Raw genomic sequence first — 16,682 nt, forward strand, 5'->3', positions numbered from 1 at the left:
GGAGCTCCTGGTGAAACGGGGAAGAGCTTGCTACTCCCAGGTCCATCAGCAGAAACAGCAAATGGGAGGCCTGTTCTCGCTGCCTCTATCCCATTCATGACGGGGTTTGCAATGGACTGGCGGGAAGGCAAGGATCGCCTCTCATCCCCACCAAGCCCCCACCCCTCACAGCACATGCACCCATGCTCCATTCCACTGCCTGCACCCAGGTCTCAGGAAGGCTGAGCAGGGGAACTGAGTACAAGCAGGGGCAGGAATTTGCTCCTGGCCTCAAAGAGCAAAAGAGAAGGGGAACTAACACAGACCTTGTGCCAGGTCCTTTATCTATGTTGTCATCTCATTTAAAACTTGCAACCCTACAAGGCAGGATTCTCATGCCCCTTCTTACAAATGGGGAAACAGAGTGATTAAATAGCTTGCCTAAGGTCACACAGGTAGAAAGAGGCAGGACTGGGATTTATAAATGTCCGAGTCTGTCCGATTTCAGAAACCGCACGGCTGGGCTCATGTCTCTGTCTGCACCTGTTACCTGTCTATCCGGGCTTCTCCTGGAAGAGGCACAGGACGGACATGGCTGCGTCGGGAGCCCCAGTGCATCCGGGGCCCATGGTAGCAACAGGGAGAGAACCCGGGCCAGGAGGAACGCACTGGAGGCCGGATCACAAGGCAGAGCTCTCTGAAGCTTTCCAGCAAGCTCTCTGCGAGGTACTGGGGCGCTCGCTTCACTTGATGGCGGGGGCACACTGAGCAGAGTGGTCTGCCCAGCAGAAGCAGGCTGAGGGCCGACAGTGCGTCCTAAAAGCCCAGTCCGGCCCAGCCAGCAGGCCCAGGAGAGTCCGTCTGTCACGTGTTCTGTGCCACAGCACCTCTGCCCACTTCATCGCAACGGCCCCCAGCACCGACCCCCTCCTTGACCCTGACCTTGCCCCACAGAGAGCCTCAATGAAGCCAGACATCAAACATCTGCCTTTTATCTGTAAGATGGAGCCGGCATCCTGGGCGAGCCATGCCCTTTAAGTGCCCAGGTTTCTCCTTCTGCATCCCTGAAATCCTCAGTGTGGAAGGATCCTGGGTCAGAGAAGCATGAAGGACCTTCCCAGCAGGACACCCCGAGCCTAAAAAGCCAGGCCAAGAGAAGCTCTGAGGGCCAGTCCCACCACAGGGCAGAGCCTCACCCCCATCCCCTCCATCCCGTGGTCCTCCCAGGGCCCCAAAGCTGCTCCGCTATGTGGTCTCTTTCTCTCAGGATGGCCTGAACCCACTTCGTGTCCATTCAGCCGACTCAGTGAACATCACCTAGTGTAGGCACTGGGCCAGGTGACGACAGGGATGCTGGGATCACCCAGAGGAGCAGGGTCCCAGATCAGTGCGGGACACAAATAAGTCAACAACCAGCCAGAGGGTAGCACAGGCTGATGGACACCAAGAGGGCTTTGGAGATTTTGAGCTCAGCTTTCAGAAACGAAGAGTGCTGAGAAGCTGAGGACCAGAGAAAGGAGGCAGGCTAAGGAAACACCGCAAGCAACTTTCTGAGCAGGCAGGGACAGAGGAAAGACCCGGGGGGTGAAGATGAGCCAGGGAGGTTACTGGGGGTCAGAGCACAGAGGGCCATATCGCCAGGTGGGACAGGTTAGATTTCATTCTGCAGGCATCGCGGTGCCATTAAAAGATGGGGGGAGGATGCCAGCGCGATATAACCTGTATGTGAGGGCAGTGACCCTGGAGGCAGCATGGGGACCAACAGCAGTGGCAAGTGGCATCTCTTCCCTGGAAGCAGGGAGAGAGATTATGGCTTTTCTGTTACCACTGGAGGAGGGTGGGACCAGACTACGGGCTGCAAGAAGAGGAGGGGGACTGGAGAAGTAGAATCCTGGGCAGTGGCAGTCCCTCGGCCTGGGCTCTAGTTGGGAAGCATGGTGCATCTGAAGTCTGGGATGCCAGCTCTACACCGTGGTGATTAAAGTTACGCAGTCACCACCCGGAAAGGAAATGCTATAGGGTTCCTACAGTGGTCCCTCTCCCCTTCCTGGGACGTCCCACAAGGTGCATGGGTTCTCCCTGGCCACCGATCCACTGCCCGAGGCTCAGAGATGAAGAGATGGGGGCTCTGAGGCCCCACATCCACTCTCTCCATCCTTCTGTTTAGAGGTAACAACTGAGAGGATGGAAAAATATTTTAAAAGAAAAAAGGAAAGGGCGGGGGGTGGGGGGGAGAAGTGGATGAGATGCCAGAAAAGCTACTGGTGTATGCAAGTTAAAAATCTACACTAGATTTGAGTTATTAAACAATTTGCTGTAGTTTCTGCCTAGCTGATTGCTCGCATGTATGATGAGTCAGGGCAGACTCTATTACCCTGGGAGATTAAGCAAATAAATGCTAGCTTTTGGAAACACATTAAAATGTGGGACTATGGAAATAAAATTATCTAGAAAATTGTATTAGCAATTCATTAGCTACAGTGAGATGTGCAGCGGGGCCAGGCACCCCCACCCAGCCCCAGCAGCGTTAGCACTCTGTTCCCTCCAACGCCTGAGCCCCTGAGATGCTCTCTGACTCTTCCTCTGATGTGGGGGGACCTCGTGCCTGATGCCGCCGGGGAGACGGAAGGAGACTTCACGGGTTGCAAAAGACCTTCAGAAATCAAATGGTCAGCACAACACGAGGGAGGCAAAAGCAGCACATGGGTCCCGGCTCTGACCCTCACTTGCCTTGTGACCCAGAGCAAGGGTCTGAACTTCTCTGGACCAGAGTTTGCTCATCTTTTGCCAGATTGCTTGCGGCTGTTGGGAGCATCCAGTGAGACACCTGAGTGAAAAAGCTTTTTAACTCTAAAGTGGCTGCAGAGCCAGCGCCAGCCCAGACGATACCTCTGTCTGAATTAGAAAACCATGCCTCTTCCTCTGGGCAGACACAGATCCTCGCCTGGGCGCACAGCTCTGGCAAGGACAGAGGGCTGGACTCCAGCCTCCATGTCTCCTCCCGTAGTGAACAACCTGGATACAGATCACGGCCACCCTGCACGATACACAAGCCTAAGTTGTTCTATCGACTTTGGGCTGCTTCTTCCAGGGAGCTGACCCACAAGAAGGCTTCTGGGATGAGTGCCACCATTCAGGACTCAGTGCCAAGAACACCTTCTTTCTCTGAGCCCTCACGATTCCAGCTTCATTATTAAAACCTTCGTTGCACATTCTTCTGACCTTCAGCCGCGCCTGCTAGATGGTAAGCCCTCCAAAGCAGGGGCTGCTTTCTTCATCGTTACGCCTCCAACATAGAGCACAGGGCCTGGCATACAGTAGGCACTCGATAACTGCATGTTGTATTAAAGAATAAATCAGGAGCTGTGGGACAATCCCAAAGGGCAGAGGGGGCCACCGGGCAGGGAAAGTCAAGTACAGAGAGATGGACAGCTAGAGCTGGGGAGAGCCCACACCATAGGCCACCGTTACTGAAGGGTGGTCCACAGAGAGCTAGTCTCTTTGGGGCCTCTCACGTCTGTCTGATGGGTTCAACAGGACTCCCCAGGTTCTGACTCCATGTCTGAGTTCTGTTGCTCTGAAGCGAAGACCTAGCCCACAGATGGACCAGTTGTACCACATCACACAGTGATACAGAAGACCCCAGTTCTGGCCCAGAGATGCAGCCCTTCCTGGCTCTGTGACCCTGGGCCGGGTAGCTGCTGCCCTCGGCCTCATGTCTGCATCTGGGAATTGCTGAGTATTCATGACTAAGCTGCCCTTTCCAGCACCAACGTCACAGTGCTGTTATGAGGCAACTGACAAATGTTATTGAGTGTGTAAATCCTACCAGTGTATGGTTTTCTATCAATCTGTAAATTTCAGTGTAACCCAGATACACAAATCAGCCATGGCCCAAAGAAATCATTTATCAGGTCAAAGAACAGCACTTCCTCTGCTCTTCTGAAGAATGAATGGGGCTCAGTCTTAGGCTGGACTCCAAGGGCGTCTGTCTGCCTGAAGGGAATCTGAACGAGGAAGAGGGAGTGGGTGTGGCAGGGTTGATGGAGAGAGGTTCTAGGTAATGTGCGCAGGGTCCATGCAAATATCTGGACCCTCATTTGCATCATTTCTATCTGGAGATGGTGACCCGCACCGCACCCACCTCCCACCCCCAAGGGCAGGCAGCACTGCCAAATTTGGCTTGCACGGCATGTACGACTCACAGAGTCCCAATTTAAAACAGGTTTAATTTTAGCCAAAAAAAATGGGAGGAAGCCAAGGCTAGGGTGGAACAGGAGGCAGGAGGGGTGACACAGACCCAGGGTATTTATTTCACCCAGGTGACGACTGGGTCTGAAATGATGAGACACAAAAACCCTCATGTTTACACCTGTGCCATTTCCATACCAATTAGCTCTTTAATAGAAAGGAAAGAGCAGGATCAGAGGGGTACACAGCTGGAGAAGACGTTCAGGTGCTACACCTTCTTGGAGCAAGGCCCTTATTATCCTGAGATATAAGCAGTTTCTTAAATCAAAAGAGCAGAGGGATCTAAATATACTCGGGGTTTTTTTGGTAAGCCAGCCGTGACTGCTACATGTGTGTGCGTGTGTGTGAGTGTGTTCATGCACATGGACCTCAGATGTGCTTCTCACGTCCAGCTCCACCTGACCTCATCCAAGAAAAGCAGAGCTGCTTCTCCCCCTCCCAGCCCTGCAGCTGCTCTCCAGGGGAAGAAAATATCAAATTTAGGGGGCCTGTGAAAACCTCAATTTAAACTGGAATCTCCTCCCACCCTCCAACCCCCCTGCTCTGAAGCCCAAATCCTTCAGACGTGTCTCTCTACTTCCTCTGACCCCCAGGATGACTCTTTCCTAAAACACCATCTCCAACCCTGGGTAGCCTTTGTAACCACACACCAAAACTGTCACAGAAACTGCCACCTTTTTCCCTTCCCTGTCTTTCTCCTCCCTCCCCTCAGGTCATTGCTAAAAAAGTGACAGAGCTGCATCATCCATTGTGCAGAAGAAAAAGACAGACGGAGACCAGCAGCCCCGGACTGACTCACAGCAAAGACAGGAAGGTTCTGTCTGCATCTCAAGAGGCTGGAGCGGGGTGTGGGGAGGGGATCAGGACAGCAAGAAGACAGAAAGGAAGCAAAAGCCCCGACCGTGACATCGGCGGGGCGACTCCCCCTGTGCCATCACTTAGGGCTTGGCTCCTTTTCAAGGGATCTATTGAAGAAAGCACAGAGATCCCTCTCTAGCTCTCCTCCTGGGCATAAGTTGAGTATCACTTGGGCTGAGTCCTGAACTCCCAGCTGTCCTCAGAAGACTAGCTAGGTGCACAAGGAAGGCCCAGCCTACCCAGCCCGAAAAGCGTCAGCCCTCTGACCCCCCTGCGAGTGACAGCTGCTGGAGAGTGGGAGACAAGTCCTGCCGTTTCCTTTACTGCCTACACCCTCTTTCCCAGAATGGGTAGAGAAGGCTGAGAAAACATCTTTGGAAGACTTGCCTCAAACCAAATTAGCCACAAGTCTGTGCACTGGTGCTTGTCTCCTACACAGAGTCACCTACTGCTGGTCACCTTTAAACATCTGCTCAGTTACATCTTCCCAAACCAAGCCAGGAGCTAAAAACCTTAGCATCTAGCCTTCTTGTCAATTTCAGCCTCATCAGTTCCAGTCTCCTCATCCAGCCCTCCCCACCCCTCTTCCCTTTCTCTCTTATCTACTTAGAATCTTGGAAGGCACCCTTGTATCAACGTAACCTTCCATTTCCGCCAGAGAAAGGGGGAATATTAGGGTTTCATATCGTTAGTCCAGGGAGCAAAGAGTTCTCAATGAATAACCAAAAGGGGGCGGAGCTGGAGCAGCTGATTCAAATTTGTTTTAAAACTAAGCCATGGATGGGTGATTACTTGTCTCAAAGCACACACCCCTGCATGTGCGTGCGTGTGCACTCGTACACATACACACACACCCCCCGCCCCGCCCTGCTCAGTCTCTTGGGGAATGTGGCCACATCCTCAGGCAGCAGTAGCTAGCAATGCTGGCTCCCAGAAAACTGTGTATTTGTTTAGCAGTGAGCTGCAGACACAAGTGCATTTCATTACTCGGCACCTCCAGCTACAGTAAACAAATTTGTCAGCTCACTAGCTCATTAAGGTGCACCCCGGACACAGGGGATTTATTGAGACCCGCACAATAAAAGTGACATGAATGGATTTACTAATTTTGTCAATCACTCCAACAAACGAGCTGAAGAGGGGGAGAAAGGGGCGAAACTGGGGGAAAGAAAGGAAAGAGGCAAAAAGGAAGGAGAAAGTTGAGTTTGGTTTGCAAGAGAGAATCAGCGGGTTAAAATGGGGCCAGATCTGTGCTTCGCTGCCTGGTTACATGACTGCCTCCCCGTTCCATCTACCCCTGGCTGGGCCACCCTGTCCAGGGCACACGGGCCCCTGGCAGAAAGATGCCAAGGGCAACTGCAAGCTGTCAAACCAAGTCCCGGATCCCTGGCAGTGCTGCACCAGTGGGAACACGCTCCCAAGTAGCAGCCTCCTCTGCATCAGAAGGGACTAGCTGCCTCTCCTGGAACCTCCAACCCACACTGCAGTCCGTCCCCAGCCCAGCTCCTGGACCCTTCCAGGCATTCCAGAACGAATCCAAACTTCCACCACAAGAGCAAGGAGAGGAAGAAGGAAAGGGAGCCAGTGTGAGTGGAGTTGGGGCGGTGGGGGGGGGGGGGGAGTAAATCCGGAGAGGTATGCGGCCCTCTGGTCTGTAACTTTCAAAATGACAGCAGGACTGGGGCAAAGGTCATGGGGTCCAAGGCCTTAAGCACCTCCGCCAGCTGTGGCGGTGCAGCCCGGAGCCCGCAGGACGCCTGCCCGTATAAATCAGCCGCAAGCAGCACCCGCTGGGGGCGAGGACAATGGGCCCCCACGGGGGTGGGAGGCAGGACAATGGGGCCCGGCCAGTGCGCAGGCCCGGAACAAATGCGCCCTGGCACCACAGGGGCCCCCATTTGTGAAACTAATTGGCCCACGATTGAAAAACTGGACCAACTTCAACAGCCCCGAGAGGAGAGGGCGGCCCATAGTCACCTAACCTAGCCCAGCTCTGCAGAGCCAGCCTGGCCCAGCCCTGGGGGTCTGAAATGAGAGCAGCTCTCAGGTGCTGCCAGCTCACGGAAGGAGGGAGATGGGACCTTTGAGATGGGGCTGGCCGTCTGGGGAGGAGGAGGGGCTGGGCAGGTGGGCATCTTGCCTCCTGGAAGGACCAGTGCCCAGCTTCTCCTCCCAAGAGCAGTGAAGGACTGATTTTCTCGGTTTCTCTACGCCGCTTGTTCGGCAGGATAAAGCTCCAAGGAAAGAGGCAGGTACCTGTTTACCCTCTGGGTTCCGGAAACCAAAGGGCTCCCAACTTCCCTCCTTTGGGGGTAGATGGGTACAAATAAACACAGAGCTAAAAAGGGCTCCTTCCTCCGTCCAGCCTCCCTGGCGTGTGTTCAGCTCCACGTCCTCCGCCTGTGGCTGCTGTGGGAGGCCTGCAGCTCTCTGTAAGGCTGCATAAGAGCTGGCCTGTAAGCAGCGAGGGTCCCTCAGCCTCTAACTCATCTGGTCCTAAGGCTTCTGGGAAAGAAGCCCTGAAGTGTGTGATGGGAAGTCAGGCTGGTGTGTGAGAGGTCTGGTCTCCTGTCCTATCCTTTCCTGTGACTTCTCACTCCAGGGTCCCCACTGAAGACACGGAAAGCACTGGAGTCTTCGGCCAGAAGGCCTGTCCTCAAGTCCTGGCTCAGTGGCTAACTTGCTGTGCACTCCCAAGTAGGTAACTGGACCTCTCTGGGCCTCAGTTTTCTCACCAGCAGAATGAAGATGGAAGTAAATGATTTTCAAGGGTTCCCCACACTCTCACGATCCCTAATTCTAGGCCTACTGCAGAGGGGGCTGGAAGGCTGCAAGGTCTTTCTCCCGCTGAGATGCATTTCTTATATTCTCCTCCAAAATCTCACTTAATAGCCTTATTTCAGTTAAAAAGAATCTTGGGTCTTCACTGGGAACCACTGTTTAAGACTCACAAAGGGACAGCCACAGGCGAGGCACAGAAAAGACAGAAGCGTGACTGAGCATTTGCTTTGGCCCATCCAGGTCTCTCCCTCTGAGCCCCCAAGCAGCCCTGAGAGATGGGGGTGTTTTGAAAGATGGGGAAAGCGAGACTCAAAAGAATCTGATGGGTCCATTCTCTCAGGGAGCCACCAGTGACCTGGCCAGCACCTCCCAGAACTGACCGTACACCCAGAAGGGCAATTCTTGAGGCGCTGGGTCCGAGAGTGCCTTTCGGCCTCTCTGTGCTGGGCGAGGGCCAGGCTGCTGGGGTGGCAGAGGGGAGCAGGGTCTGTCTCTCCCATGCCCCCCACACCGGGTGACAGAAAAAACAACCGAGAGGGTGGCTCAGAGAACCAGAGCCTCTGAATCCAGTGGTTTCATTTCCTTAGAACGTTGCCCAATACATAGTGGGCACTTGAATTCTGAGCAGTGTGTCGAGAGCTTCCTGGGAGGGCGTCGAGCTTCCACCTGAAGATGAAACCCGATTTCCTGATTTGTACAATAACTCATCACTGGGTCTCTTTCCTCTCTTGTCTTCAGGAGCACAAGACATTTTCAATAGAGTCCACCTCTCCAGTTTCAGGCATCCCCAGTCATCCTGAAGCCCCTAGGGAGGAACCGGGGCCCAGACGAGAGGGTCTTTGGGAAAGAAATAACTCAGCTGGGGTCTGATCTAAAGTGTCCTGTAAATCCCCATGGCTCCTAGAGATGGTGAGGTGGAGGCAGGAGGAGACCCACATAGAGAAGGGACGGACAAGGAGAGAGAGAGACAGACCTTTACAAGACAAAGACCCAGAGACAGAATGGGGAGAGGAGGGGAACAGGGGCTGGGGGAGACAGAAATCCAAAACAAAATGAAATTCTGATTGTTTCAGAGCCATTTAAATATCAGCCAAACATTGGGCACTGAAAAAGAAAAATTGCCCCGCACAAACAAACAAAACCAAACCAAAAAAAAAAAAAAAAAAAAGAGAGAGAGAGAGAGTGATGTATTCATTTTACTGACATTTTAATGGTTCCTCTCCTCCCCCTCCCCCCAGAAGATGATTACAAATTAAGCAGCATTTAAATGCTTTTTACTGTCAACAATTAAAAGGAGGGCTGTGAGCCTGAGAGTGTGGTAGCCATTCACTTCCCACGGTAACCAGGCAGGCCCTCCCGCACTGTACCGCGCACAATGGCCAAACAGGGAGAAGTGCACACACCGTTAATTTTGCAGGATATTCTAAGCAAATTAAAAAAATTAAAAGCTCTTGGCACAAAGATAGACACCACGAGTGAGGGCAGGGCCAGGAGGTCAAGCTCACAGAGTTAAAGTCTTAGCCACGGCAGAGTTTAAGCACAGTCTGATTACACCTTATTCGAGGCAGCAGTTGCGTTCGGTGTACATACTGTGTGTTGGCAGGGAGGTACGGGGTGGAGGTAGCCTTCCTGGGGACAGAAGAATAAACAATTAAGAGAGCCCGGGAGCTCTAGGCCAGACCTCAGGCCCCAGGCAGTAGGCAGAAGACACATTAGCTGCCCCAACCTGGGCTTCCCAGCAGGCATCGGTCTGCCCACGGCCACCCCTCCAGCGCCTGAGCCACAGCCCTCTCTGCGGGCCCACACGTAGGGACCAGGTCATCTTAATTTCACTCTGGTTCGAGGAAAGGATTTCATTCCAGGCTGGACCAAAGAACAAATTGAAGCTCTCAGAAGCCAACTCTCTTCTTTCAATACCCACACTGTCACTATCAATTCATGCCCAACCCCTGCCCGCCCAGCCCAAGACCGCCAACACCCACGTCTTCCCAAAAAGCTAACCCTCAGTCCGGGTTGGGTCTCAGTACATTTTATTGCTAGACCTCTGTTTCAGCCAACGCAAGAAGGATTCTCACCATGAACCCGTATCATCACAGGTGCCTCTTAGAGTAACGGGAAGACAAAAAACTCAGCCCCCTGGATAAAGGGGAGAAAAGCAAAGATAAAAAAAAGAAAAGGAGTGTGGGGTGGGGAACATGGGACGCAGCCACCAATTTCCTTTCCAGTCCTTCGGAGAGGAGGATGGAAAGCAAGAGAAGTGAGCTGGTGAGAGTGAGAGGAGGCTGGGTTTAGAAGGAACCGGGTACATTTCTGTCCCGTAAAGTTTAATATGCAGGAGGGGCCGCACAGAAATAAAAGAGACACGTCCCCTTTAAAAGGAAATATAATTTACAGTGTGCAGCCAGGCGGCCCATAGTTTCAATCTCGTTTACTATAGAGAAAACTCTGCTAGCTGTTCTCTATCCCACAAATCCGATTTAATCAGACAAGCCAGCCAGCGTGGCTTGGAGTAAAAACGGATAATTAGTAAACAGAGAGCTACTCCAGTGCTTCATTGGCATTCGAGTTGGGCTACTGTGTCGCATTTAAAATGCAGTCTGATGAAGTTTACAAAATCAAACCATTTGTTACTCCTATTGAAGAGGCTTCAGGCCACTTGCAATTAAATTGGAATTAGTGCTCGGAATGAGACACAGCAAATTCATACTAAAAAGGGATCTGACTTTGAGACATTTGACTTCACTTCAACAGTTTCTGTGTGAGTGTGTGTGGGTGGGGGTTACGAAAGAACTCACTCGCCCCGACTCTGCAGGGCTCCCCAACTCCGTGAGCCTGCCCCCCACAACCTGCCACTTTCTGGGCTGGCTGCGGGGGAGGGGGCAGCGGGGGAGGGGACGGACAGCTGACACTGGGGAGCCAGGCCCTGCATTCACACCAGGAAGATACTGTACTAGGGAAAATGTGTCCACAAAGGACCATATGGCTCCCTTCTGCATTGAGCCTTTGGACAAGGGGGTGGGAGGGGGGCGGGGAAGCTGCCAGAAGGCACACTTCCAGGGGCACCGGCCCCGCCCACTTCAGACAGCAGGCTGGCAGCTTGGGGAGAATGGGGGCACTTTTTCCCCTTTGGCTCAGTTCCTGCGATGCTCCTGCCCCTTCCCTCCCTCCAGGGTCCACGCACAGGGAGGGTTTCCAACACCACGTCCTACTCATCAGCCTACTCCCGGCCAAGCACTGCCCTTCTAGGCAGAAAAGGTGGGGCAAACCATCTTGGCAGGGCTCTTAACCTCGAGGGGGCAAAACCCCCAAGCCATCCAGGGATAGAATTCAGGAAGTTGGTGAACCTGGGAGGGGAAAATATTCCATCTTGATTTCCACCGACCTGTAACTGAAATTCAGCAGTTCCTTCAATGGGGCATGAAAGCAGTGGGATTAGCTGTACCTGTCACTTGGTCGTCCACAGAGAGCTGGACATTTTCACGCCGCATTAGAAGAAGTGTTGCAGTTATCTCGAAACATTTATGCAACCCAGATATTAGACCACTGTTTAACAAAGAATCACACGTATACTGTGTCACAAATGGTTTAAAAATATCTTGCTAGCTGTACTTAAAGTTTCCATCCATAATCTTATGGATTTCACTTTGTGCGTCTAGGGGCATTATTCTGAAGGATTTACAGGTTTCACCAGATTTCCCAAAGGGCGCACGGCACAAAATGTTCAGAATTCCTGGTCTTGGGGCTTGGCGTAGGAATGAGGAGGAGTCATCATTCAATGGGGGCAGAGTTTCAGTTTGGGAAGATGAAAAAGTTCTGTGGATGGATGGTGGCAACAGCTGCACCACAATGTGACTGTACTTAAGGCCACTGAACTGTACTCTTACAAATGGTTAAAATGGTAACTTCTATGTTGTATGTATTTTACCAAAAAAAAAAAAAAAAGAATCCTTAGTCTCAACTGCTCCAAAGTTACTTGTGCTTCTACAATCCCTCTGCTGCCCGGAAGTATCTAGACTTACATCCAGTTTCATTCTTTCTAAACTTTTCCATCTGCAGCTTAGACCAGAGCTGCACACTCAGGCTCCCAGGAAGCAGGGAACCATCCTGAATGGGTCCTGAGAAAGGACACAGCAGGAGGTCCAGGCTCTCTGCTCAGTTCTGTGGTTGCCAAACAGCCTTGGGTGAGTCACTTCAAATTCAAGTTTACCGTCTCCCTCTCCCCATCAGAACGAAAGCTGCTTGAGACCAGGGACCTCATTTCTCTAATACATAGCTGACAGGTTCTTGGACCTGACAGGTGTCTGATGAATATTTACCGGATGGAGGGAAGGACGGATGGGCGGATGAAGGATTAAACAAATGAATTTTCTCTCTCTGGCCCTCAATCTCATCTGTGACATAAAGAGGGTAGGCTCTGTGATCCTTTAAAGCTCCTGCAGTCCCCGCGGGGCTCCATCTGCTCACCAGGCTCCCCACCTACCGCCCACACCCTTCCCTCCAGCGTGGAGCCCCCAGAAGCCGACAGTGAGTGGTGCGCGCAGACCTCAGGCCCTGCCACACTGAGAGGAAACAGGCTGGAGATGATGGTGAGAGACGGAGGACAGTGAATTTACAGACTTGCTGAACAGACAAGCAACAAGACGGAGGCCTGAGAAGGGGCTTTTCTGTGGTTATCAAGCGGCATGCAATGGCTTTTAAAGCCCAGAAGGAGGAGATTGTCCTTTTTGCTATTCAGGGAGGGTGGGAGAGGAATTTGTGGTCAAGAACAAAAACCAAAATGGTCCACCAGCTTTTCCCACTTCCCTGAAATCTGACCTACCCTCCTTCCAAGCTGGCTGCAATCCTGACTTTCTAAATCTATCCCAGGGAAGGAAGATGGGGTATCTGGCAGACTCAAGCCTGGGCCTCAAGCCCACATTAGGTGGTGGGCATGCTCCTCCGACAATGGATGGGCAACCCGGTCCTCCCCCACCCACATGCACGCGCACACACATACACCCCTTGACGCCCAAGGAAGGTCTGCAGAGAAACCCCAGCTTCAGATTCTAACAAGGAAAGGCAAAGCACAATGTCCCTTATGCGTGGTTTGGGGTTCTGCTTTCTCCCGGATGGGTTCTTTCTCCCGGGTACCTCCCCTTTCAAGTCCTCCTCTGGAGTTTCTGGGCCACTCCCTGCCAGGACTGGAGTTGAGGTTGGCTCCAGAGCAGGTGGGAAAGCTGATGGCTGACTTCCCCAGGCCACAGCCAGGTGTCCGGCACCCCAGTCTCAAAGAGCCAGAGAAGACACCTCTATTCTATCCGACACAGTCAAGCACCACTTGATTGCCAAATCTTCCCATCCTTCGTCTTTCCAATTATCTCCATCCCCCTCTTTGGGTGGCAGTCCTTTATTTCCCTTGGGAGACAACACTGAAGTGTCACTTTTAGCACCATTCGCTCATTCCCTTGTGCACTCATGCACCTGGCGTTTTTTGAGTTCCAGTTTTGCACAGGCATCAAATACCAAGGCCTCGATGCTGAGAAGGCAACTTCTTGCCCTTAAGAAGCTCACTGTCTTAAGAAGTAAAGCACAAGATGCCTGGACTTTGAGGTCAGACAGATCCTGGGTTCAAATCCTGGCTGTGCCATTTATTTACTAGATAGAGAATCATATGCAAATTTCCTAGTATCTCTGGGTCTTGGTTTCTTCATCTTTATTAGAGTTGTAATACCCACAATACAAGGTCACTGGGAGGATCAGAGAAAAGATATGAAAGTGTCTACCACAGCGCCAGATGGTAGGGAATCAAGAAATGGGAGCTGTTTAGAACAGTGATCCAGGAGCCTGGCTGAGGGCTATGTGGAGACAGGGATATAAAGTGCACTGTGGTGTTTTAACTTAGGTACCCGGAACCGAACAGGACCGCTCCAGGAGATGCTCGCAGAGAACACTCCAGGCCTCTCATCATAAGAGCTGTTCCTCTAAGGCATTAAATTGAAACCTCCTTCCTATCCTCCAAGTTCTCCCATCCAGTGACTCTCACTAGAACTAGTCTCTAGTCCCCAACCACTCCCAGAACGTCCTTCCTCTCCTTACCTCTTTCCCCACCAGTCCAGACTTGAAGGCCCATGGTTCAACTATCAGCCGCCTCCCAGCCGATTCCCGAATGCCCGTGCCCACTTCCCTTCCACTGTCCCCACCCTACCAAACGCTAATCTTGGATCAGTCTAACTAATCGCCTTCTCCACTCCTGGAGCTGCCTACACATACTGCCTCTGCTTCCCAAGTGCTCGCTGACTCCTTAACCCGCCATGATCTCATTCTCGCCTCCATCATTCTATGAAGACCAAAACTCTGACTCCTTAACCCGCCATGATCTCATTCTCGCCTCCATCATTCTATGAAGACCAAAACTGTTTGCCTGTGATAACCAGTGACCCCCGTTATCACCAAATCCAACATTTTCCCAGTCTTCCTCTTGGCAGGAATTGATGACTACTTTTTCCTTCCCATGACTCCGCCCTCTCTTGGTCCCGGACCCTCCATGTCTCCCAGCAACTCCTTTTTAACCTCCATGACGGGGTGTGACTGTTCTGGAGGGCATAGTATGTTGGCGTTCCTCTGGATTCTGTTCTAATCTCCCTCTCTTGTTAGACACTCTTGTTTCATAAACTCACCCACTTCCAGGGCTTCAAGGATCATTTATAGGCTGATGACTTCAAAATACACATGCCCAGTAAGCCTCTCTCTTCCGAATTCCAGATAGAACTGTATCCAAATGCCTCCCCACTGGATACCACACCTGCCTCACCACTGTAAAACCCAAACTGTGCATTATGCTGACGACAACAGCAAAGCTTTGCTTCTCCTTCAGTCAAGAGCCCCCTGTCACCCACTGGACCCCACGCAGGGAAAGGGGCCATCACCCTTGATTCCATTCTCTCTCACTTCTCACAGCAGATCAGTTATCAAATCTCTTCAGCCTCCTAAATATCTCAGAATGTTTTCCATTTCTCATCCATCCCCACTGCAACTACCCTGGTTCAAGCTGCCATAATTTCCTGCCTGGATCATGGCAATACTGTCCTAACTAGTCTCCCAGCGTTCAGCTGAAACCCCTCCAATCTGTTCACAACCGTGTAGTCAAAGTCATTTTTCTAAAACATGATTTGGTGTCAGTCTCCTGGTTAAGACCTCATCATGGCCCCCCAATGTGCTCAGGAAAAAGGCAGAGCTACTTAAGGGGTGTTCAGGAGCCTTTCACATTTTTTAAGCACTTTTTATTGAGTTATAGTCAGTTTACAATGTTGTGTCAAATTCCAGTGTAGAGCACAATTTTTCAGCCATACATGAACATACATATATTCAATGTCATATTTTTTTCGCTGTGAGCTACCATAAGATCTTGTGTATATTTCCCTGTGCTATACAGTATAATCTTGTTTATCTATTCTACATTTTGAAATCCTAGTCTGTCCCTTCCCACCCCCCAACCCCCTTGGCAACCACAAGTTTGTATTCTATGTCTATGAGTCTGTCTCTCTTTTGTATTTATGTTTTTTGTTTTTTTTGTTTTTTTTAGATTCCACATATGAGCGATCTCATATGGTATTTTTCTTTCTCTTTCTGGCTTACTTCACTTAGAATGACATTCTCCAGGAACATCCATGTTGCTGCAAATGGTGTTGTCTGTTTTTATGGCTAAATAGTATTCCATTGTATAAATATACAACCTCTTCTTTATCCAGTCATCTGTTGATGGACACTTAGGCTGCTTCCATGTCTTGGCTATTGTAAATAGTGCTGCTATAAACACTGGGTGCAGGTATCATTCTGAAGTAGCAGGAGCCTTGCACACTGAATGCCCATCCACCTCTCCCATCTCAGGTCTCGGCCCTCTTCCCTAACCTGCTTTCAGTTCCGTGAATCTGCCTTATTGTCGCCCAGCTCTGGGCATTGATCCACATGGACCTAAACCTCGCATTCGCCCCTTTCTCCCCAACTACCCCATCTTCTTTACTTAATAATATCTTCTCATCTTTCAGATGACGCCACCTCCAAAGGCCTCCCAACCCCCATCCAAGATTGACACCTCTGTGTGCTCTTACAAAACCTCACGCCTCCCTATGACAACATTTCTTCTGTACATGACTTGCTTGCTTACTTATCTGTCCCCCTGTAAGACATGAGCCCCAGGAGGACAGGAATTCTGTCTTGCCACCTCTGTGTTCCCAGGGCCTAATATACTACTAGGTACATAATGGGTGTTTGATAAGTATTTACTGAATGGACAGATAAAGAAATGAGCACATCAAATTGTAATCTATTAATACTTCTGTGGGTTTGGGTCACTCACTGTCCTGGACAAGATGTGATTTCTGAAGCCAAAGTTCTTAATATTTGGCTCTTACCAATTTCAAGAAAACATACCTCCTTACCCTCTCCAGCCACCCCACCCCTACCCCACTAGCCTGGATTCTCTGTAGATTTCTGGTCCTGTATGTTCCTGTATCTTGAACATATATGACTGTTGCATGTACACTCTTATCTGTGTCCTTTAGAACCCAGGCCTGGGCTCTCCTGGGCTTGGCTTCTCCTCCCAGCCTGGAAGTACTCATCCACATGGCACCCAGTGCAGAACTAACTAGACGTCTCTTCAAGATGGAGAGTGGTTCGCATGGAATAGGTCTAGATCTTTGAATGAAAGGGTTGGAGAATCAAGTTACCAGATATTACTCCCCGGTCGAAGCTGTGAGCTGGCAGCCAAAAAGCACCTACACTTCAGAATGTGAAGTCAAAACTAGCAACTCTTCCTGGCCGCCGGCAGAACATGG

At 51.1% G+C, this 16,682-nt stretch overlaps 1 protein-coding gene across 7 annotated transcripts in view; it reads right to left on the bottom strand.

Annotated features, from left to right (window-relative positions):
• ZBTB16 (zinc finger and BTB domain containing 16) overlaps positions 1 to 16,682 on the bottom strand; it is a 184,209-nt gene that overhangs the window by 14,434 nt on the left and 153,093 nt on the right. For 5 of the 7 annotated variants that reach the window (XM_032472647.1, XM_032472644.1, XM_032472646.1 and 2 more), the window contains exon 5: positions 9,460 to 9,498. The exons of the other annotated variants lie outside the window; for them this stretch is intronic. In XM_032472647.1, coding sequence (XP_032328538.1) covers positions 9,460 to 9,498 — 39 coding nt within the window. The remainder of the gene's footprint in view (positions 1 to 9,459; positions 9,499 to 16,682) is intronic. 7 annotated transcript variants of the gene reach the window in all.

Source organism: Camelus ferus, chromosome 33 (genome assembly GCF_009834535.1).
Source record: "Camelus ferus isolate YT-003-E chromosome 33, BCGSAC_Cfer_1.0, whole genome shotgun sequence".
In the NCBI taxonomy this organism is placed as follows: Eukaryota; Metazoa; Chordata; class Mammalia; order Artiodactyla; family Camelidae; genus Camelus; species Camelus ferus.